This window comes from Haliotis cracherodii, unplaced genomic scaffold (assembly GCF_022045235.1).
Source record: "Haliotis cracherodii isolate W230 unplaced genomic scaffold, xgHalCrac1.p SCAF_2, whole genome shotgun sequence".
Classification (NCBI taxonomy): Eukaryota; Metazoa; Mollusca; class Gastropoda; order Lepetellida; family Haliotidae; genus Haliotis; species Haliotis cracherodii.
Window position 1 is genome coordinate 64,582,977 of NW_027266275.1, and position 24,480 is coordinate 64,607,456.

General features: G+C 41.9%; 1 protein-coding gene across 2 annotated transcripts in view; it reads left to right on the forward strand.

Moving 5' to 3' along the window:
- The window catches only part of LOC139468355 (myosin heavy chain, striated muscle-like), a 34,837-nt gene that overhangs the window by 3,837 nt on the left and 6,520 nt on the right, over window positions 1-24,480 (forward strand). For both annotated transcript variants that reach the window (XM_071250269.1, XM_071250268.1), the window contains exons 2-28: window positions 2,516-2,855; window positions 3,282-3,425; window positions 4,006-4,162; window positions 4,841-4,868; window positions 6,627-6,732; window positions 7,363-7,455; window positions 8,102-8,165; window positions 8,775-8,873; window positions 9,036-9,139; window positions 13,592-13,843; window positions 13,933-14,082; window positions 14,889-15,059; window positions 15,215-15,518; window positions 15,744-15,811; window positions 16,209-16,296; window positions 16,645-16,762; window positions 16,985-17,242; window positions 17,355-17,820; window positions 18,129-18,338; window positions 19,110-19,255; window positions 19,814-19,904; window positions 20,548-20,604; window positions 22,278-22,364; window positions 22,968-23,134; window positions 23,285-23,363; window positions 23,701-23,946; window positions 24,195-24,391. In XM_071250269.1, the coding sequence (XP_071106370.1) occupies window positions 2,658-2,855; window positions 3,282-3,425; window positions 4,006-4,162; window positions 4,841-4,868; window positions 6,627-6,732; window positions 7,363-7,455; window positions 8,102-8,165; window positions 8,775-8,873; window positions 9,036-9,139; window positions 13,592-13,843; window positions 13,933-14,082; window positions 14,889-15,059; window positions 15,215-15,518; window positions 15,744-15,811; window positions 16,209-16,296; window positions 16,645-16,762; window positions 16,985-17,242; window positions 17,355-17,820; window positions 18,129-18,338; window positions 19,110-19,255; window positions 19,814-19,904; window positions 20,548-20,604; window positions 22,278-22,364; window positions 22,968-23,134; window positions 23,285-23,363; window positions 23,701-23,946; window positions 24,195-24,391 (4,148 nt within the window). In that variant the 5' untranslated portion in view covers window positions 2,516-2,657. The remainder of the gene's footprint in view (window positions 1-2,515; window positions 2,856-3,281; window positions 3,426-4,005; window positions 4,163-4,840; window positions 4,869-6,626; window positions 6,733-7,362; window positions 7,456-8,101; window positions 8,166-8,774; window positions 8,874-9,035; window positions 9,140-13,591; window positions 13,844-13,932; window positions 14,083-14,888; window positions 15,060-15,214; window positions 15,519-15,743; window positions 15,812-16,208; window positions 16,297-16,644; window positions 16,763-16,984; window positions 17,243-17,354; window positions 17,821-18,128; window positions 18,339-19,109; window positions 19,256-19,813; window positions 19,905-20,547; window positions 20,605-22,277; window positions 22,365-22,967; window positions 23,135-23,284; window positions 23,364-23,700; window positions 23,947-24,194; window positions 24,392-24,480) is intronic.

The following is a 24,480-nucleotide window of genomic DNA, read 5'->3' on the forward strand; positions in this document are numbered from 1 at the left end:
TTACGAGACTGAATAATGTGCACTTCTGGGTGCAATACAATAATTCATATAAACATATTAGTCACAGGAAAATGTCAAACGTATTCCATTCCTAAAAATGTAACCGCTATGTTGCTTTTTGCGCCCAATGGAATCTGTTTCGGGGGATAATCGAGACTTGTTTTTCTTTGGCGTTGACGTGTTATATTCAGATGCATTGCCAAAGAATACTACTTATCGAAATGTCACATCCAACCCGTTTTTGTGGTTATTGCCAGTTCGTTATTTTATTCCATTAGTAATAAGTGAAATCTGATTATCGTAATATATGGACGACTTTAAGGTTTTCTATCGTCACGGAAAAGTCAACAAATATGCCGCTGGACTTCGAGTTAACAGTGTTAGGAAATATATATGTATTCCGAAATGATTTAATTTACAGTTTTTCTTCACACCGACCATATTTAGCTGGCATAGAGCTGATACCCGTACGCCTTGCGGATAATTGTGTTACTCCTGATGTGTCTCAACCCAACTCAGACCTCCTTTGTATAAAGGATAGAGCGTTTTCCCGGAGAGCGGAGGTTGGGTAGTTCGATCCACGGCCGCGTCATTCAAGAAGACATTAAAAGATGTTCCTTGTTACCCTGCCTGACGTTCGGCATTAAGAGGATAAAACAAGGCTGGTCGGTTCGGAGTCGGCTGCAATAATCTTGTACGCAACGTCAAACTCCTTTTCACATCAATTCAGTTTATTCTCAGAATACCACCATCGCCAGAACAGTTACAACATTCAATAAGACGTCATATCCAAGGTCATGAACATGTTCAAATAGAAAACCATACGATAGATATATGTCCATGAATATTAAAAGTTCTCGTAATATTTGAACATCTCTATATACTAGAGGGATATTCTTCGAATAAAACAAATAGTTTCGAATATAATAGTGTATCCCCAGCTTGTTTGTTGTTTAACGCCGCACTCACCAATATTCCAGTTATATGATGACGGTCTGTAAATAATCGAGTCTGGACCAGACAATCCAGTGATTGACATCATGAGCATCGATCCACGCAATTGGGATTGATGACGTGCATCAACCAAGTCAGCGAGCCTGACCAACCGATCCCGTTAGTCGCCTTTTACGGCAAGCATGGGTTGCTGAAGACCTATTCTACCCTTGATCTTCACGGGTCTGGTGTCGAAAGGGAATGCATGTTTGCAACAAGAAATATGCAACAGTCATCAGAAATATCAGATTGTTCCACGGTGCATTCTTTGAATCCTTTTTTTGTCAGCACAATGCCTCACAAGTTGTTCACAGAGCGACTCATACCCTTAACAATCCTAACATTTAAAAGAAAGAAACTAGATATAATCGTTATGCTACCATGATGAAATAAAACACTATACTTGGTGTTTTCGGAGAAAGAGCGTGAAGAAGAATGGGTTTGAATGGGTATTGACAGGTTGTCGATCTCAATCAGAGACATACCGGGATGCTGTTTATGCTCCAACATTGTATTTTGTACATCATTATACCTTACCCACATATAAGACAGGCATTGGAAGTATTTAGCCCCAGCTACTTCCTAAAACACATGCACTTGACACCGCTGAGGAAAATTAAGCAATCCTTGCAAAGTTTAGTTCTACGCCGCTCGTCACTGTTATGACGCCATGCTGCTAATTATGAGGAAACGCTACAGGACGTTTGATATAAAAAAGAGCGAAATTTCAAGCTGTCCGTTGTCCCCAAAACTTGAAATTCACTATTCAGTCGGTTGCAATCGTGCTTTTTATGGTCCAAACTGTATTACTACACATATTTTGAACAATTCTGAATTTTGTAACCTATATTTGTACATATCATTTTCTCAAAATGCATAGCGACAATGAGAAATAATTTTGTATAAATATTAGCTTCCGTGGTGATGCGGCTGTTAAATCAATGGTTTCAGCTGTGGCTATTGTGACTTGAAACCTCATGATTGAACTATCAGAATCGAATAGATTCCACATTCATGGTAGAATGATAATTTATTGAATTCCACTTGGAAGTGATGACGGTATTGTCATTGTGTATCGTGTTGTAACCCACCAAACTGTCATCCAACCTACCATTTCCCTTTAAACCGTATCATTCCATAACCTGTCCCTTTGTTTCAGTGTATAACAGTTGTGTCTCAATCATATAAGTCAGTTAGTATTCTGTTACACTGACCTGTTTGTAGCAATCCTTCCACTTCATGGTAGGAACGTCAATGGGTGGCCAATGTGTGTAAAAGGATGTGCAGAACTGCGCCCCCTTGTCATGCAAGGATGTGCTGAGCAGGGATTTAAATAACAGTGTCGCCTGATTAGGATCCTTTGTTTATCTTATCATTGGTTTCACCAAAATTCTAAACGTCCTGGACCTAGTCTTGATCTTTCGTCCTACGAATGGTCCACACCATTGTGTAACTGAACTACTGTTCCATGTCAGGCTATACCAAACATACTCACTTATTTATGCGTTTTGGATCATTCCAGCTAGACTCGAGTCTAGGGCTGTTCCGATCGACTTTAGCGGCCAAGAGCAGTACAGAGATCGGGGAGCCAATCTGAAGACAGTCTCCCAGTTTCGGGTTTTTATTTGTTTCGACAACTAAAGGAGCTTGACCGTACCAACAAGATGGCCTCCTACGATCCCAATGATCCGGACATGAAGTATCTTGCGGTAGACCGCAAGAAACTTCTGAAAGAGCAAACAAAGGCATTTGATGCCAAAATAGCTTGCTGGGTCCCCGATGAGGAAGAAGGGTTCCGCGCCGGCGAGATCAAGGGCGAATCTGGTGAACAAGTCACGGTCATTGTCTTGGATACCAATGAGGTAACTATGTTCAATTTTTAAAAATCAGGCGTTAACACAACGGTTGCATTTTTCGGTTCCTGTGATGAAGGTAACAGGTTATGTGTTGAAAGTTACACGTCAATATTGTAACAGAATTCAGCTTCAGTAAATATCAAACGTTAAACACCTAACACAATTATGACAATATGCAGTATATTGTGTAAATGTTGTCTTATTAGACCTTAATAACGCCAGGAGTGTATGCAGGTTAATACTGTGCTGTGTAAATGGTGACAGTAAACATTTATTTATGTTAGTTTGCAAGTTTTACCAAGGGTAATGTTCTTGGATAAAATTAACTTTACCGCCATCTAAGATTAAAGTATTTGTTCCCGAGTTCATATGTTTTCAAGAACAGTTTGCTTTAAAATGTTGAACAAGAACGTTTGTGTTTTACATTATCAGACGAAAACCTTGAAGAGGGATGACATCCAGTCGATGAACCCTCCCAAGTTCGAGAAGATCGAGGACATCGCCAACATGACGTACCTGAACGAGGCCAGCGTCCTGCACAACTTGAGGGCCAGATACGTTGCGGGGCTCATCTACGTGAGTTACTAGACCCTTGAACCATCGTCTCCACCATTCACGTGGTCACTGGGTTAAACACATGGTACTACCCTCGTTGCAGTATCAAATTTTCTTTTACAATTCGAGGGTACGGGTGGCCCAGTCGTCAAAAGCGACGCGATTCGCTGTGCAGAGTTGCGTCCCTTGGGCACGCCAGAAACCTATTATTGTGGGTTCGAATCCCGGTTCGCCCCGATTATGTTTCTAGGTTTGTCAGCACCATACCCGTGATCGTGGGTTTAACCGAAGTGGGCTTTCCTCCCACATTAAGCTGACACGCCATGATATAACTGGTATACTGTAAAAAAGCGGCGTTAAACCCAACTCACTCACTCACTTTTACAATTCAACGTTGATGGTTGTGGCAAAGACATATTCTTTCGAAGAATGTTGGTATGGTGAAGAAGGAAAATGCATGAATATTCTTACAATGTGTTAACGCTTAACAATAATGCAACGTTGATACCATATGTGTTATAAATTAGGTTGTCCTTCTTCTGTTCAAAAAAAATAATTTCACACCAAACAACACACACTTGATTATATCTCATGTATTCAGACATACTCCGGCCTGTTCTGTATCGCCATCAACCCCTACCGTCGTCTCCCCATCTACATCATGTCCGTCGTTGACAAGTACAGAGGCAAGAGGAAGACCGAGATGCCTCCCCACTTGTTCTCCATCGCTGACAACGCCTACCAGTTCATGGTGCAAGGTAGGGGTTTACGTCTCGACATGACTCTATGAAGCTATACATTTCAACACAGCCGTAACATTAACTATGTAATAACACACGCCATAACTTAATGACATTAAATAAAGCCTTAGGTGTAAACGTTTGGTTTGATGACTGTAATAATGAACATAAAAGTAGTCGTCCTGAATATTATGAAAAATACTTTTTCACGGGGCAAGGGAGTCAACTGACTGTAAAAGTCAAGTTTCCGCCCTTGCCAAACTAGCCTGGAATTATGGAGTTATGTATTGACTGGACTAAGGTGTCTATGCATAGTCCAATGAAAATCGCGTAACGAAATCGACATCCGGTTCGTAAACTGCCTTGTAGCTTTCGGTCGATTGGAGGATTTGCGAAGCATATGTACCGTCACCTTCTCTTCAACAAATATTTTCCCAAACTTTTCATGTTATAATCAAGGTGCTCAGGTGATTTGATGCACTTCACGAAGTTAGGCCCTGTTATTACAATATAGATCTTGGTTATCGATATATAATAATATGGTTGTCGTCATTTTGTTTGATATTAGAGGTGGATTCTGATTGGTCAATAGGAGGGACCGTGTTGTTCGGCAAGGGTTTAAACTGGGCCTTTATGGTCAGTTAACTCCCTTGCCTCGGGAAGATATGAAAATTAATGCTGTCCTTTGCATTTCAGATCGTGAGAACCAGTCTATGTTGATCACGTAAGGCACTTCTTAACTTATTACGAACATTAAATTGCGATGAACCAATATATACTGAACAAAACCAGTTAGGGATTAGACTATTTTTGGGGATATATTTTGGCAGTGAAGACTGAACACACACTTTCATAAAAAAATCCCCCAAAATATTCATGATTCCTAACTTTGTTTGTTCAGTATGTTTGTTTTCTTGCATAAGCAACTGGTGTTTTCTTGGTGTAGAGTCACAAACATGAAGACACGCGATTCGGTCAAATGTCCCCCAAATGTTTGTTTGGTGTTTAACGTGGCAGTACTTCTGCTATGTGATAGTGGGCTGAAAGAAATCTTCATTTACTGTTTCATTAATTCGTTTATATATTCGTTGGGATACAGGTTGCATAACCATACTCTCATCTATATGTCATAGTTTGTCGAAGTAATAGTGAACGATCTATATGTTGATGTATCGGGGAACTAAAAATTGATGATCTGAACAAATACTATATGCACCTTTTTTATCATATAAAAATACAATATTATACAATATTTATTTGCAATTTATTATTCATATTATGGATGTGTTTCTGTTTACACTGGGGGCACGGGTGGCCCAGTCTTTTAAGGCGACGCGATTCGCGGTGCAGAGTTGCGTCCCTTGGGCACGCCAGAAACCTATGAATGTGGATTCGAATCCCGGTTCGCCCCGATTATGTTTCTAGGTTTGTCAGCATCCTACCCGTGCTCGTGGGTTTCACCTTAGTGGTAAACGTCTGAGATCTGCATCACTTGATGCTTTCCTCCCACATTAAGCTGACACGCCGTGATATAAGTGGAATACTGCAGCGTTAAACCCAACTCACTCACTCACTCACTCATTCTGTTTACACTGACGATATCTTGATATTAAAGTATAGTTTAATTGCAATTCATTTAAATGACTATAATACACCTTAAAGTGTAAGTGTTGTAGGCTCGGACACTTGTTCCAAACACGCGTAGGGCCTGTGGTACGAGATATCATTGTCTGGGGCCATGCATTCTGGGATACAATGTCCGGTTGATATTGGGTTCGTATGATTGTGCATGGACAATGGGTTAGACTTGCTGACCGAAAGAGGAAGTTAAACTGGATCGGGTGGTCAGGCTTCGTGCCCTGATGGCGTCAGTCATTGCACGTTTTTTCAGTCACTGTTTTGCCTGCACCAAACTATATTATTTATTAATATTTTATCATTATTCATCATTATAGATGGCGATGTGCTTTCTGTGGCGTTAAACAACATTCGCTCATTGAGTCACTTATTTACTCAGCCTGTACAAGAAAGCTGCATTCAGTTGACGAGGGACGCTAAGGCGTTCTCTCGTCACGCCGAAAACCTGGGTTTGATTCCCCAAATGGGTCCGTTATTGGTGACCTGCCGTGATAATACTTGTTATTGTTAGAAGAGACGTAAACACACGTTGACGAGATGAATACGTTCTAGAAGTAATCTGTAACTATATATATTTTGAAATCTACCCAATGTCAATCTGGGGGCGGTCGGGTACCCTAGTGGTTAAAGCGTTCGCTCGTCACGCCGAAGATCCGGGTTCGAATCCCGACATGGGTACAATGTATGAAGCCCATTTCTGGTGTCCCCCGCCGTGATATTGCTGGAATATTGCTAAAGGTGGCGTAAAACCATACTCACTCACTCACTCACTCACTCACTCAATGTCAATCTGTAACTATATATATTTTGAAATCTACCCAATGTCAACTTTGGTCATTATCAGCGGCGAATCGGGAGCTGGTAAGACTGAGAACACCAAGAAGGTCATCTCTTACTTCGCCTTCGTTGCTGCCGCAGGAGAGAAGAAAGAAGAGAGTGAGGAAAAGAAGGTAAGTCTTCGGAATTTTACAAAACCTTTCATATGATGATGATGAAGTGTATTCGTAACGCGCTAAATTCCAAACATCAAATGTATGCTCAAAGCGCTACATTCTAAGAATGTCAATTGCGTAATTTATAAGAATTAATAATGGTAATTAATAAGAGCAGCCATATAAAGCATTCACACGTCGTAGTACTTTGATGTGTTTTAATCAATTTCTTGAAATAGTCCAAGGATGGTGCCAGTTTGATGTCTAGCGGGAGTTTATGCCAGAGAATTGCTGCGCTAATGCTGATAGATCTACTGCGGTCAACTACGGACCCAAAATAATCCCTTTGTTGTAACCGCTGTTTTATTTATGATACAGAGAAACCTCGTGAATTCAGACGGTTCTTTTCCCAATGAAATCATGTGGATTAAGAAATATCCGGATTAACGAATCGTGGATACGGACTAATGTCCTTTGTTTCATTTTAAGACGATATCACCCGGAGTTGGGTCTACTGATGACTTCGATTAAAGCACGTATTCGAAATGTCAGTGTTGGAGACGACATGTCACGCCAGTTTATACAGACTTATGTTATATCATCTGTCATTATCTATATGCTATTCATATATCCCTTTCAATTCTTCAGGGTTCCCTCGAGGACCAGATCATCCAGGCTAACCCTGTTCTTGAGGCCTACGGTAACGCCAAGACATCCCGTAACAACAACTCCTCCAGATTCGTAAGTCTTTTGTACATTTTCATTCAACCCTGTGAAGATCCGGGGTAGAATAGGTCTTCTATGCTAAACCCATACTTGTCGTAAGAGGCGACTAACAGGATCAGGTGGTCAGGCTCGCTGACTTGGTTGATGCACGTCATTGTGTCCAAATTGCGTGGATCGATGCTCATGATGTCAATCACTGGATTGTCTGGTCCAGACTCGATTATTTTTTTAGACCGCCGTCACATGGCCGGAATATTGCTGAGTGCGGCGTTAAACAACAAACAAACAAACATTTTCATTCATTGTGGATAAGTACCAAAACAAATCTACACCGGGAAATACGAAGTTTAATTTCCCGAAGAATTTATATACTGTTTATATACAAGACCGCCTACGTGGGTTTGTGGATACGTGGCGTCTGCCCGAAGAGCTGAAGGTCAGTAGTTCGATCCCGGGTCGCGTCATACCAGAAGACATTAAAAGATGGTACTTGTTGTTACCCTGCCCTTTGACGTCACAAAGATTACACCCGGTTGGTGGTCGCTTAAACGGTTGAAAGCTGATCCATCCACGTCCTTTCAACTCTTTCTCAGATGTCTATTGTCATCCATATGTTGTGCACACCCGATAAAAACTGACAGTTTGTATTGTGATCTTTCAGGGTAAATTTGTGCGTATCCATTTCGGCAGTTCAGGAAAAATAGCCGGAGCTGATATTGAAACATGTGAGTATAAGTGTAAACATTTATAGACACCCTGGCTTCATACAAAAAGATGACGTTGGTGACGCTAATGGTTGATATATTACCTATGTTAAGAACGACTATGAATCAGATAGAAACTGTTTCTATGTATGGAATTCAACACAAAGCAGAACCATCGTTCTTATAGGGCGTTGTTCAGTACAACATATTCCGCCAACAGTTTGTATACTGAACCGAAAAAAGTTTGGGATCATAAATATTTTTGGGAATATGTTCTTGTAGTGAAGACTGAGCACACAATTTCATAAAAATATCCACAACATATTCATGATCCCTTTTTAAGGGGTCAGAATATATTACATCCCTTACACCTTTGCGGTTATATAGCTGTTATATCCCTCATCGAGGCCGGATGCTATATTTAGTCGCATGTGCTGACTTTTTACAATTTAGGAGGCGGTGGGACAGCCTAATGGTTAAAGCGTTCGCTCGTCACGCAGAAGTCCTGGGTTCGTTTTCCTACATGGATCAATTGTGTTAAAACCATTTCTGATGTATCCTGCCGTAATACAGCTAGAATATTGCTAAAGACGGCGTTACCAATACTCACTCATTCACTTTTATTCCTAGATTTGCTGGAAAAGTCTCGGGTAACCCAACAACAGTCGGTAGAGAGAAACTACCACATTTTCTACCAGATGTTGTCAAATGCCGTACCTGATGTAATTGGTAAGTAGATAATGTGTTTAAGCAGAATAATCCATAATAAATATAATCACCATTAGAATAAATTTTATGATGGTGTGTTAAGAACGTACACAACTGAGAGATTGTGTATGCTGACTCATGTGCATTATACATGTTTTTATAAAAAATCAAACATTTCCACAGAGAAAATTGTGGCTCAACCAGACCCCGGCCTTTACTCCTTCATCAACCAGGGTGTGTTGACAGTGAATGGCATTGACGACGTGGAGGAAATGAACACCACCCATGTGAGTGTTCTTTCAATTAAGAATTTGACTTCCCCTTTGTGCGAGGTCATTGGAGTGTGAACCTTCATAGATTGAGGGCCACACTGAACGACGACGTTCTTACAATATATTGCCCTCACTTTATGAAGGTCATACTCCAATGATCTCACACAAAGAGAAAGTCAATTCTTATAATTTTTTATATCACTATTTTTTACCTTGATTGGTGTCTCTAGATCTATGCACGATTTTATTTAGTATGTGTGACTTCATATTTACCCTGACAGTCATACAACAACCAGCTGTACATGTATTGCGGAATGAAGTAGTTCCTCAAAAGGAGAAGTGACATGAGCGAATGTATACTTACATTGTTCCAAAGTGACATCTTTTGTCGTTTGTTTACTATATTCAAATAATGTTATCATTAGGTGAGAGAGTTCTGTTAAGAACTACCTAAGTAAGACTGCTGTAGACTGTAACTGTCGTTAAGAACTACCTCAGTAAGACTGCTGTGGACTGTAACTGTCGTTAAGAACTACCTTAGTACGACTGCTGTAGACTGTAACTGTCGTTAAGAACTACCTTGGTAAGACTGCTGTAGACCGTAACTGTCGTTAAGAACTACCTTGGTAAGACTGCTGTAGACTATAACTGTCGATACTACGATAGTTTGGATGTGCATTTCATAGTTTTGTTCAGTAGGATGGGTCATAGCGACGATATTCGTGAACGATCATGCAGTCAAACTCTCTGACTTTTCACAATATATACTAAAACGGTGAGTACAAGATTAAAGGGTCTAAATAATAAGAAACATCGTTATATATAACATGATCTTTCTTATTATTTAAGTGTGTGTGTGTGTGTGTGTGTGTGTGTGTGTGTGTGTGTGTGTGTGTGTGTGTGTGTGTGTGTGTGTGTGTGTGTGTGTGTGTTCGTGCTTTGAATGAGGAATGAGGCTGTAGTCCGTCAGTGTTTACTTCATTTCAAGAATATAGTCTTATGAAAAACGTATGAACGTCAAATTGTGTTATTCATACGCTTATGAACGTCAGTTTCGCGGTCATGTGACCGGCTTCTTGTCCAATGGAAAAACCGTATATCGTGTAAACTTCACTGTAATGGGGTGTGAATGTCATAGGCCGTCACTGTAATGGGGTGTGACTGTAATGGGGTGTGACTGTAATGGGGTGTGACTGTATGGGGTGTGACTGTAATGGGGTGTGACTGTAATGGGGTGTCGCTGTAATGGGGTGTCGCTGTAATGGGGTGTCACTGTAATGGGGTGTCACTGTAATGGGGGGTTGCTGTAATGGGGTGTTGCTGTAATGGGGTGTCACTGTAATGGGGTGTTGCTTTAATGGGGTGTTACTGTAATTGGGTGTCGCTGTAATGGGGTGTCACTGTAATTGGGTAGTGGCGGTCGGGTAGACCACTGGTTAAAGCGTTCGCTCGTCACGCCGAAGACCCGGGTTTGAATCCCGACATGGGTACAATGTGTGAAGCCCAATTCTGGTGTCCCCCACCGTGATATTGCTGGAATATTGCTGAAAGCGGCGTAAAACTATACTCACTCACTGTGATGGGGTGTGACTGTGATGGGGTGTGACTGTGATGGGGTGTGACTGTGATGGGGTGTGACTGTAATGGGGTGTGACTGTAATGGGGTGTGACTGTGATTGGGTGTGACTGTAATGGGGTATGACTGTAATGGAGTGTGACTGTAATGGGGTGTGACTGTAATGGGGTGTGACTGTGATTGGGTGTGACTGTAATGGGGTGTGACTGCAATGGGGTGTGACTGTAATGGGGTGTGACTGTGATGGGGTGTGACTGTAATGGGGTCCCACTGTATGGGGTGTGACTGTAATGGGGTGTGACTGTAATGGGGTGTGACTGTAATGGGGTGTGACTGTGATGGGATGTGACTGTAATGGGGTGTGACTGTGATGGGGTGTGACTGTAATGGGGTGTGACTGTAATGGGGTGTGACTGTGATGGGGTGTGACTGTGATTGGGTGTGACTGTAATGGGGTGTGACTGTGATGGGGTGTGACTGTAATGGGGTGTCGCTGTAATGGGGTGTCGCTGTAATGGGGTGTCACTGTAATGGGGTGTCACTGTAATGGGGGGTTGCTGTAATGGGGTGTTGCTGTAATGGGGTGTCACTGTAATGGGGTGTTGCTTTAATGGGGTGTTACTGTAATTGGGTGTCGCTGTAATGGGGTGTCACTGTAATTGGGTAGTGGCGGTCGGGTAGACCACTGGTTAAAGCGTTCGCTCGTCACGCCGAAGACCCGGGTTTGAATCCCGACATGGGTACAATGTGTGAAGCCCAATTCTGGTGTCCCCCACCGTGATATTGCTGGAATATTGCTGAAAGCGGCGTAAAACTATACTCACTCACTGTGATGGGGTGTGACTGTGATGGGGTGTGACTGTGATGGGGTGTGACTGTGATGGGGTGTGACTGTAATGGGGTGTGACTGTAATGGGGTGTGACTGTGATTGGGTGTGACTGTAATGGGGTATGACTGTAATGGAGTGTGACTGTAATGGGGTGTGACTGTAATGGGGTGTGACTGTGATTGGGTGTGACTGTAATGGGGTGTGACTGCAATGGGGTGTGACTGTAATGGGGTGTGACTGTGATGGGGTGTGACTGTAATGGGGTCCCACTGTATGGGGTGTGACTGTAATGGGGTGTGACTGTAATGGGGTGTGACTGTAATGGGGTGTGACTGTGATGGGATGTGACTGTGATGGGGTGTGACTGTGATGGGGTGTGACTGTAATGGGGTGTGACTGTAATGGGGTGTGACTGTGATGGGGTGTGACTGTGATTGGGTGTGACTGTAATGGGGTGTGACTGTGATGGGGTGTGACTGTGATGGGATCCAACTGTAAGGGGTGTGACTGTGATGGGGTGTGATTATAATGGGGTGTGACTGTGATGGGGTCCAGCTGTAAGGGGTGTGACTGTAATTGGGTGTGACTGTGATGGGGTGTGACTGTGATGGGGTGTGACTGTGATGGGGTGTGACTGTGATGGGGTCCAACTGTAAGGGGTGTGATTGTAATTGGGTGTGACTGTAATGGGGTGTCACTGTGATGGGGTGTGACTGTAATGGGGTGTGACTGTAATGGGGTGTGACTGTAATGGGGTGTGACTGTGATGGGGTGTGACTGTGATTGGGTGTGACTGTAATGGGGTGTGACTGTGATGGGGTCCAACTGTAAGGGGTGTGACTGTGATGGGGTGTGATTATAATGGGGTGTGACTGTGATGGGGTCCAGCTGTAAGGGGTGTGACTGTAATTGGGTGTGACTGTGATGGGGTGTGACTGTGATGGGGTGTGACTGTGATGGGGTCCAACTGTATGGGGTGTGACTGTAATTGGGTGTGACTGTAATGGGGTGTGACTGTGATGGGGTGTGACTGTAATGGGGTGTGACTGTAATGGGGTGTGACTGTGATGGGGTGTGACTGTGATTGGGTGTGACTGTAATGGGGTGTGACTGTGATGGGGTCCAACTGTAAGGGGTGTGACTGTGATGGGGTGTGATTATAATGGGGTGTGACTGTGATGGGGTCCAACTGTAAGGGGTGTGACTGTAATTGGGTGTGACTGTAATGGGGTGTGACTGTGATGGGATGTGACTGTGATGGGGTGTGACTGTGATGGGGTCCAACTGTATGGGGTGTGACTGTAATTGGGTGTGACTGTAATGGGGTGTCACTGTGATGGGGTGTGACTGTAATGGGGTGTGACTGTAATGGGGTGTGACTGTGATGGGGTGTGACTGTGATTGGGTGTGACTGTAATGGGGTGTGACTGTGATGGGGTCCAACTGTAAGGGGTGTGACTGTGATGGGGTGTGATTATAATGGGGTGTGACTGTGATGGGGTCCAACTGTAAGGGGTGTGACTGTAATTGGGTGTGACTGTAATGGGGTCCAACTGTATGGGGTGTGACTGTAATGGGGTGTGACTGTGATGGAGTGTGACTGTAATGGGGTGTGATTTTGATGGGATGTGACTGTAATGGGGTGTGACTGTAATGGGGTGTGACTGTAATGGGGTGTGACTGTAATGGGATCCCACTGTAATGGGGTGTGACTGTAATTGACTTCCAGTGTATTCGAAAGTTGCTGCTTACGCAAGATACAATGTATACTTAATCAATAAGAGAACTAGGTTGATTCTGAACCTACAATGAGTGAGTGAGTGAGTATGGTTTAAAGCCGCTTTTAGCAACATACCATTAATATCAAGGCGGTGGACACCGGAAAATGGTCTCCACACAGTGTACCCGTGGGGGGAATCGAACCCAAGTCTTCGGCGTGACGAGCCAACGCTTTACCCACTTGGCTACCCCATCGCCCCTGAACCTACAGCGTGTATATGTGAACGTAAAGCAACGTTTTAATGTTTTGAGGCCCAGTACTTTTACGTTCATATGTTGCAGGCTGCCTTTGATGTCTTGGGTTTTACCCCAGATGAAAAAGTAAGCGCTTACAAGTGCACTGGTTCCATCCTGCATTTGGGTGAGATGAAGTTCAAGCAGAAGGGCGAGCAGGCTGAGCCTGATGGAACTGCTGAGGCTGAGAAGGTTTCCTTCCTATTGGGTGTCAACTGTGGTGACTTCCTGAAGGCTTTGTGTAAACCCAAGATCAAGGTGGCCATGGATTACGTCACCCAAGGACGAACCAAGAATCAGGTAAGTTATACTTTATGAACTTCCTTTATGTACTTCATAATATAATAATTTACTAAAATAGATGACGTCATTTCAATGACTGTTTCTAGGTTACCTACTCGGTCAGTGCCATGGCTAAATCTCTCTTCGATCGTGTATTCAACTGGCTTGTGAAGAGAGTCAACCATTCCCTGGACACAAAGAAACCAAGAAACTATTTCATTGGTGTACTGGACATTGCTGGCTTCGAGATCTTTGATGTAGGTATTTACCTTGACACATAACACGTAATACATATTACTTGTCAAGTTGAGATGAGGTGAGGTGAGGTGAGGTGAGGTGAGGTGAGGTAATGCTTAACTTACCTTACCTTATCTGTGCAAACGTCAAAGATAGACACTAATTTTCATCAATCAGACTATTCTTTAATAATGATAGCAATTGTCCCAGGAGTTTCTCCAGATTCCCGATGGTTAATTCTGACTCGATCGCCGAATGACAAGGGCGACGCCATGTCTGTTTAGGAACAGTGAAAGAAGTCCCTACTTGACCTTTGATATTTGCATCCCTATCCGCATATCAACCGAACGGATATCGTTGTTATCCATTGGCTTTATCCTACGGAGAAACCCACCCGTTATATGATAAAACAAGTTATCCATCGAATTAGGGTCTTGCTTAATACTTTAATAAGAACAAGAGGCTGAACAGTATTGAACGAGGAGTAGATATCGACAACAACTCTGGCAATAAGCTGACGGTCTATCTAAATGGTCGTAAATGTCATTTAGTAGCGAAGCTGTTGCGTCCTCGGTGCCCCGTCTAGTTCTGTACGCAAATTGCAAAGGATCTAGCTTCTCCATGACTTGAATGATTAGATAACGCAACACAATGCGTTATAAACACTTCAATGCAATTGACGTTAGCGCAACAGGTTTATAGCCATTTAGCTCAGATATGAGACAGTAACAACTATAAGAGTTTCGGTGTGTAACTTGTCCTCGGTAGGATAGAAACATGTCTAGTGAAGCGGCATTAAAACATTCTTGATGATATGTTGTAACAGTTCAACAGCTTCGAGCAGCTGTGTATCAACTACACCAACGAGCGTCTGCAGCAGTTCTTCAACCACCACATGTTTGTGCTGGAGCAGGAAGAATACAAGAAGGAAGGCATAGTCTGGCAGTTCATTGACTTCGGCATGGACTTACAGGCCTGCATTGAACTCATTGAAAAGGTAGGTTATTTGCTGCTAATCTTAATCTGGACAGTAATGAGATTTACCTAACCAGCGTGTATATAAGTTTCACGTAACGTCTGTAAGATCATCTTGATATCATGTATGGATACTTTAGATACTAAGCAGGCATCTCATCTATTCAAATGTTTTAGCCCCTGGGTATCCTGTCAATTTTGGAAGAAGAGTGCATGTTCCCAAAAGCATCTGACAAGACCTTCAAGGACAAACTGACTGAGAACCACATGGGCAAATCTCCCAACTTCCTCAAGCCTGGCAAATCTATGAAGGGTGGCCAACATGGTGACTTCGCCCTGAAGCATTACGCCGGAACAGTTCCCTACAATATCGGAGGCTGGCTGGAGAAGAACAAGGATCCTATCAACGAAACCTTAGTGAATTTGCTTAAAGAATCCAAAGAACCGCTGGTGTCCCTTCTCTTCCAGCCCCCAGCTGATGGTAGAATTTTATTTTCTGTGTCTCCTTACTACAAAGATATATCAACACGAAATGAAGATCCCTTATTATTTTTACACTACCAAGTTTGGAAACATATGAAAATAAATAATGCAATCAATGATAATGATATTTTGTCATACATTTTACAATTATCATTGTTAGCACATTCTTGCTATGAAACATACCGTAGTCCAATACCAATAACATTAATTAAACATTCTTTAGATGGATCTGGTGGTGGTAAGAAGAAGAAGAAGAGCTCTGCATTCCAGACTATTTCTGCAGTCCACAGGGTAAAATATACGTCACCATATATGAAACAATTGAAAACAAACCATTTCATAAATGTTATCAAAACAGAATAAAAAGTTGTAGAGACACAACACATAATGCAAGGGAGGTTTTACCCAGGAGAGTGGCATTGTTCATTTCCAGAGTACAGATATGATAAGAACTGTTATTCATTTACTTGAACTGTAAAATCTCCTGGAAAGGAACGAACGTTTCAGACATATTGAAAGCCCCCCTCCCCTTCACACGCACACCCGCACCCCGACCTCAAGTTGAGGAATTGATACTTTCATCATCGACACGCAAAGCCATTTACAGTAAATAACATAGTTTACTTTACTACTTATGGTGTGAATGATGTCACTTGTTTCAAAGATGTTTCTTTATGCTATATGTTAGGAGTCTCTGAACAAGCTGATGAAGAACCTGTACACCACTCACCCTCACTTTGTGCGTTGTATCATCCCCAACGAGACAAAGAGTCCAGGTAAACTAACTGATCCTATCTAGTAAGGACATTAATTGATTTTCCTTAAGTAATCGTAACATTGCTTATCTAGTGATAGATAACATCATACACGTCTTTTCATTTAAGGAGCTTTGCCCCATTGGTTTATTGCCTGACGTTATGGGGTACATCCTGTCAGAGTGTGTTGACCTCAACATTTTTGCAGGTTCTTATAATAGCATTCGATCCATATACAAAGTCATATGCACTAACAATACACCTAATTTCAGAATACTAGTCAAGGCTATATTTACAAAGCAATGTATTGTACATATGATTACAATGTGCACAGATACATAAGCAAACAGTTTGACCTTATACTTGTAGGTGTTATTGACGCTGGCCTTGTCCTCCACCAGCTTCAGTGTAACGGTGTACTTGAGGGCATCCGTATCTGCAGGAAGGGATTTCCTAACAGAATCGTCTACTCTGAGTTCAAACAGAGGTTCGTGTTATTTTCTCGCACATCCAATGACAGTTTTATGTGCTCAGAGGAATGTTCCTTTTACACACCGAGGCTTTGGCGAATACCTATATAAATCACTTCAACCATTAGAAAATCTGGATCATTATTGTCTAAATGACACAAACACGTACAGGCATTCCCCTCCACCGATCATGAGATGTCTTGTCGTCTTTGAGCTAAGTTCTATCTTATTCTTTCCAGATATTCTATCTTGGCTCCCAACGCTATCCCAGAAGGCTTCGTTGAAGGCAAGATTGTTGCTGGCAAGATTCTAGATGCCCTGGAACTGAACAAGGAAGAGTTCCGTCTGGGTAACACCAAAGTTTTCTTCAAAGCTGGAATCCTGGGTTACCTTGAGGAACTCCGTGACGATCGTCTCAGCACAATTTGTTGTCTGTTCCAGGCTCACATTCGTGGGTACTTGAAGCGCAAATTCATGAAGAATTTGGATGACAAGAGGTATTAGAAATGAAGGTTAAAATAATGATATCAATGGAGTTGTTGATAAAAAGTTAATTTGTACTTTGTCTTTGGTAATTGCATGGCTACAATGAGTTCAATCCTTCTACAGAACTGCTTTGGAGTTGATTCAGAAGAACATCCGTAAGTGGCTGGCCATGAGGAACTGGCTCTGGTGGAGATTCTACACCAAGGTCAAGCCCCTCCTCAGCATTCAGGCCGCTGAAGATGAGATGAAACAGAAAGAAGAAGAACTGGCAAAGGCAAAGGAAGAGCTTGGTAAGGTTGGTCAGAGGTGCAAGGAACTTGAGGAACAGAGCGTTACATTGATGGAATCCAAAAACAAACTGTTCCTGGAGGTGCAGACCCAACAAGACACCATCGATGACTGCGAGGAGAGAATCGAGCAGCTTTTGAAAGGCAAACAAGACTTTGAGAATCAACTGAAAGAGCTTGAAGATCGCCTTCTTGATGAAGAAGATGCCAATGCGGATGCTGTTGAAAACCGTAAAAAAATGGAAGGAGACAATTTGGCTCTGAAGAAAAATGTCGAGGACTTGGAGGGAAACCTGAAAAAAGTAAGATATCAAACAAATTTAGTAATAGATGCTGGTAATTAAAACATTAGGTCCAAACCTATAAGACCAAATCTACCAGATTCCTAAAGTATTCCTAAAATGTATATTTACTGTATGTGAATGAATTTGACACTCCTTGCTCCTTAAATAAAAGCGACAGAACCCTCTCCATAATCATAAGAAACATCTGCTATAAGCAGAGTCCATTGTATGATTCCGACTAAATCATATGCATGTGTTTATGAAGCTCTATTTAATAGTGAAGTTACGAGATGGCGAGCACGTTGTATGTGGAGATTCCGTTTTAGGCTGAAGATGAGAAGCAAGCGAAGGACAAGCAGATTCTGAGTCTGCAGGATGAACTGGCCAATGCTGATGAAGCTTTAGCTAAGCTGTCTAAACAGAAGAAGGATGGTGACGACACCCTGAAGAAGACCCAAAGCGATCTGCAAGCAGAAGAGGACAAAGTCAATCACCTCAGCAAGCTTAAGAACAAGTTGGAACAAACTCTTGATGAGGTATGGTCATTTATCATCCAAAACTGGCTCCCACAGGAGATATCGCTTGGATGAGATCAAGCAATATATATCTACACTGTAGGGGTGCGATGCAAAGCGCCAATCGCTTGTAAGCGATGTACAGCGATTCGCCTTACAACAGCGCGCTAACTTTCAGCCGCTTGCAAGCGAAACAATCGCTGACTGAGGTCGCTTCGTTCTCAAACCAAGCGACTAAAGGGATCGGGTGGTCAGGCTCGCTGACTTGGTTGATGCATGTCTTTTGATATCAAATATATCAGCGGTCGTTGATAAAAGTGGCAAAAATCCTAGACAAGCCTAGGTATTTTACCACTTTTATCAACGAGTGTTGCTATATTTGATATCAAAAGACACGAGGATGAGATTTTATTTATCATCCAACATCATTCTTCCAACTTTTTCAATTTGTAGACAGTAATTAGCAGTGTCTTCAGTGTAAATAGTACTGCTGCCAGCTTCAGCAGCAGAGCCATTAGGGATGTCATTTGATGGTGACGTCATGATAACAGTGACGTCACAATGGTCTGCAAAACATTGTGATGTAATTTCATTGCAGCGATATTTACAGTGTAGGAGCCAGTTTTGGATGATAAAATATGGTAATGGACAAGTTGAATAAAGACGATCTTCATAGTCTATATTAGTTATCAATGTTGTTTGTACCTCTAAACGAATGTTTTTTGAGAAAACTGAAGGATTGACAGAAACTAGAATGAAAAGATAAAACATGAAATTGATGTTCAAACATAGCTTGAAGACAACCTAGAGCGTGAGAAGAAGGTACGAGGTGATGTTGAGAAGGCCAAGAGGAAGATCGAGCAGGACCTCAAGGGAACTCAGGAGGTTGTGGAAGACTTAGAACGTGCCAAGAGAGAAGGGGAAGAAGCAATGAGAAGGTAGATAATCGAGGTGTTAGTGTCCGTATAAAAATTATGACTTAGTATACAAGTTCTTTGTTTTTGTGTGTCCTATTTCTGTGAGTGACTGTTGGTGGTTAATTCAGCCATAACTTCAGAGAATGACATTTTAATGATATAATGTATATAATTTGACGCATATATAGTTTCAAGGATTCTCATTATTAAAGTGTGATGGCAAAATCATTGTTTGATGTATTCAGTGAAACACATCCCTGGATTTGACTTCTGATCCCTTACCTTGACAGCCTACCGTATATACTACAAATATTATGTCGATCAATCAATTCCCCCTGACACTAAAGTTCCACGCGAAGTTGTAACTGTATACATATCACAAGGATAAGTAGGTTTCTATCTATACAAGGTAATTCTTTTGTATTTCATCATTTATTGGGTTAGTTTCGCCTATTGTCTATAACGCCACGCAGGAAAGGAACATGTCTGGTTACTTATGGGTTTAATGGAAGTTTGGGTCTGCATGTTATGATCACGAGAATGAATATGTCGTTAAATGTGAAAACATTTACTTTTCAGGAAAGACATCGAAATCTCAGGTCTTAACACCAAACTCGAAGATGAACAGAGCATGGTGGCTCAGCAACAGAGGAAAATTAAGGAATTCCAAGTATGTTTTAACACCTTGTACGCTCTTATTTGTAAATAGCTTGAAATTAAATGTACATATAATTTACTTTTATTTGTCAATGTCAACGAACATTATATTCTTATATAATTTAACGCGATTATTTAATAAAGGAGAAGAAGATTCTTTGATAAGTTTTCAGATAAGACATTAGGATCATGGCATGACATGTTTCAAGTTTTATCCAGGATGTTGGTCGCCTGATGAAAAATGATTAACAGTTATAGTGTGAATACCACAAACAAATGCCTATCGAAATTTAATGTTATATTTTATTAAAATTAACCCATATATCAAAAGTAATGAAATTACTCGAAAAATATCATCGAGGACCTTAATGTAATCTAGGTCGGTGCTGGAACACCGATAAATGCACATAGAGATACCAGCTCCGCTTTCTCAAAGTGATATCAATATATACTTGGCAAGACGAAATGTATATGTTATATTTGTCGTCCTTGTCCATACTCGATATAATTATTAACAGAGCATGTGCTTTTACAGAAGCATACAGTTGATATAGCGTCGAGTGTACTTTATTAACGCTTGTTGATGGTTTTACTGACTTGATGATAAACCACAACTGCTATGAATAATAGTGATGATGACTATGTTTCTTGTACAGAGCCGCGTGGAGGAGCTGGAGGAAGAGCTTGAGAGTGAGAGGCAGATGAGAGGAAAGGTAGGTTGTCACCTGCTGAATGTCTCTGTGTGTTGAAGGAGAATCCCGAAACAGGGATTGGTCTATTACAAGGTAACACTTGAAGTACGGCTTGGATATCACAAGTCAGTATTGCCATGGTTTCATATTTGGGAGAAGCAACCATAAAAGTGTGCCTTTGTGTCACATGTAATATGCAAGCTAAATTTCGTTTTATGTAACCGCTGTTAAGTATATTAGTCTTCTAGATAACATATAAAATTGAGTTAAGATGTGTGATGTGGTGAGGTGTGGTCAGTGGGGAGATGTGGTCAGTATATGTGTTATGTACAATGGGGAGATGTGGTCAGGATATGTGTTATGTAATGGGGAGGTGTGGTCAGTACATGTGATATGTACAATGGGGAGATGTGGTCAGGATATGTGTTATGTAATGGGGAGGTGTGGTCAGTATATGTGTTATGTACAATGGGGAGATGTGGTCAGTATATGTGTTATGTACAATGGGGAGATGTGGTCAGGATATGTGTTATGTAATGGGGAGGTGTGGTCAGTATATGTGTTATGTAATGGGGAGATGTGGTCAGTATATGTGTTATGTACAATGGGGAGATGTGGTCAGGATATGTGTGGTGTACAATGGGGAGATGTGGTCAGTATATGTGTGATGTACAATGGGGAGATGTGGTCAGGATATGTGTTATGTAATGGGGAGGTGTGATCAGTATATGTGTTATGTACAATGGGGAGATGTGGTCAGTATATGTGTGATGTACAATGGGGAGATGAGGTCAGGATATGTGTTATGTAAATGGGGAGATGTGGTCAATATATGTATGGTGTACAATGGGGAGATGTGGTCAGGATATGTGTTGTGTAAATGGGGAGGTGTGGTCAATATATGTATGAGGTACAATGGGGAGGCGTGGTCAGGATATGTGTTATGTAAATGGGGAGGTGTGGTCAGGATATGTGTCATGTAAATGGGGAGATGTGGTCAATATATGTATGGTGTACAATGGGGAGATGTGGTAAGGATATGTGTTGTGTAAATGGGGAGGTGTGGTCAATATATGTATGAGGTACAATGGGGAGGCGTGGTCAGGATATGTGTTATGTAAATGGGGAGATGTCACAATATGTGTGTTATGTAAATGGGGAGATGTCACAATATGTGTGTTATGTAAATGGGGAGGTATTGTCAATATATGTATGAAGTACAATGGGGAAATGTGGTCAGTATATGTATGAGGTACAATGGGGAGATGTGGTCAATATGTGTATGGTGTACAATGGGGAGGTGTGGTCAGGATATGTTTTATGTAAATGGGGAGATGTGGTCAATATAGGTATGGTGTACAATGGGGAGGTGTGGTCAGGATATGTGTTATGTAAATGGTGAGATGTGGTCAATATATGTGTGATGTACAATTGAGAGGTGTGATCAGTACCATGGAGAGATGTGGTCAGTATGTGTGTGATGTACAATGGGGAGGTGTGGTGACAATATGTGTTATGTAATGGGGAGGTGTGCTTTTTGTGTGTGATGTCCATTGAGGAGGTGCGTCAGTTATGTATTATGCAAAATTGGGAAATGTGGTCAGTTTTTGTGTTATATAAATGGGGAGGTGTGCATTTTTGTGATGTCCTATGAGGAGGTGTGGTCAGTACAAGTTATTCAAATGTGTTTGTAGGTCGACAAGCAGCGAACAGAGCTGGCTCGCGAGCTGGATGACCTGTCCATGCGTCTGGACGAGGCCGGAGGTGCAACAGCTGTTCAGGTCAGCCATTTCTTGTGACCAACACAAACCTATAATAATGTTCCAGTAATGATTATTATAAAAACGGACGTGTTGGGAAATAAACGGATAATTGACAAAAGAGCATGGGGGTGAGGGTTATTGCTATAATATACAGTCAAGTCTCGTTAATCCGACACTCGTTAATCCGACACTCGGCTTTAACCGACACAAATGGTGGGAACCGATTGATTCAGTGCTATTTAGTCCCGTTAATCCGACATTCTCGCACTCCGACTCCGACACACCTAATTTGCAACGAATTACCGAAATCACTCATTTATCAGTCTCGTTAATCCGACACAGTGGTCAGCGTACTCCGTACCCCGCGAGTACACAACCCCGTGTTTTGACATGCTTTGTATAACGATTCCATATAAAACTAACAACCGTTCGTTATATGAGCTTTAGTATTTCATTAAATTTTGTAACTTTCAAGTCTTCTAACAAGATGCTCAGAAACACATCTACCAATCTTGATCTAAAGGGTTGAACTATGCAATAGGTAGATATAATGACATCGACACCATATTTACCGAGATATTTGAAAGGGTATTAAATATCGACTGTGGTATGTCGCTATAGATGGATTTGAACAAAAAGCGAGAACAAGAACTCGCCAAGCTTCGCCGCGACCTCGAGGAGGGAACTCTTCAGAATGAAGCTCAGATTGCCAGCCTTCGTAAAAAAGCTAAAGACACCGCTAACGAGCTCGGCGACCAGGTGGACCAACTGACAAAGGTGAAGCAAAGGTAAGTTTTTGTTTGGCCTAATGACATCCACATCCATCAAGGGGGATGTATTTGTGTAATACAATGCAAATCTAAGCAGCGTAAAATAATATTTGTTCGTTTTAAACGTTTGCTATACAATGGTTGTCAAACTATTTATTTTCTTTGTAGGCTTGAAAAGGAGAAGAACCAGATGAAGAGCGAAATTGATGAACTTCAGTCACAGCTAGAGTCCAGACCCAAGACAGTCGTCAGTACATTTACATTCTAGTGGTTTACGATAATAAACTGAAGGCATAAACTACAGTGAAACCTTAGCCAATTCTATCGGGCGTAAAAGGCAAACTAACAGTGAAAAGTCCGGACGAATTAGTAGTAGGCATCGAACTTGTTTCTGATTACGGATAACTCAAACTATAATTGTCGTAGGCCTTGTTAGCGAGGTTTTCAGTATGTAGGTTTGGAATAATCTATCTGAGTATTTAAAACAAATCAGTCGAGGCTGAAGAATAAACTCGTTTCAGGTGCATGAAGTTTCGAGATATAGGACGTTACGAAAGCGGAGATAAAATGTCGCTTCTTTTCAGGGCGTCTCTGACAAAGTATCAAAGCAGATGGAGGCTCAGCTGTCTGAGCTGAACTCTAGAATCGAAGACAGTAACCGCCAGAACGCTGATCTCCAATCTCAGAGGAATCGTATTCAGGCAGAAGCAAGCGACCTCACACGCCAGCTGGAGGATGCCGAACACCGCGTTAGTGTGCTGACGAAAGACAAAGCAGCTCTAAGCAGTAACCTAGAAGAGGCAAAGAGAGGTTTCGAGGATGAGTCTCGTGTAAGTTTCACTCCATACTATACCAATGTCAAATATGCTGTGACCAATTCAGCTGTTAAAAAAGGTGTGCCATACAATGGGCACAACTGTTACAAGTGTGTCATAAAGTGAGCACATCTGTTTCAAGCGTGTCATACAAATTGTCATACAGTGTTTTAAATTCTAAATTAAGGATGGACCTGAAATGTGTTTTACATGTAACATGACTGCGATCCATAGGAACTGAGTTATCATTCGTATTTGTACAGCTCCGTATGAAGCTGCAGTCAGAGAACCGCAACTTGTCCGCCGACTTCAATAACATCCGCGACCAGCTTGAGGAGGAGCAGGATGGCCGCAGTGCCCTTCAGAGGCAACTCTCGAAGGCAAGCAATGAAGCGCAGCAGTGGAGGGCCAAGTTTGAGACAGAGGGCGCAGCGCGTACTGATGAGCTCGAAGATGCAAGGTGATCTTGCCACACCACTTATTTATAATAGTACATGACGACGTCGATTTTTAGTGTTATTCATTGAGAGAGAAATGTTCCCGTGAATA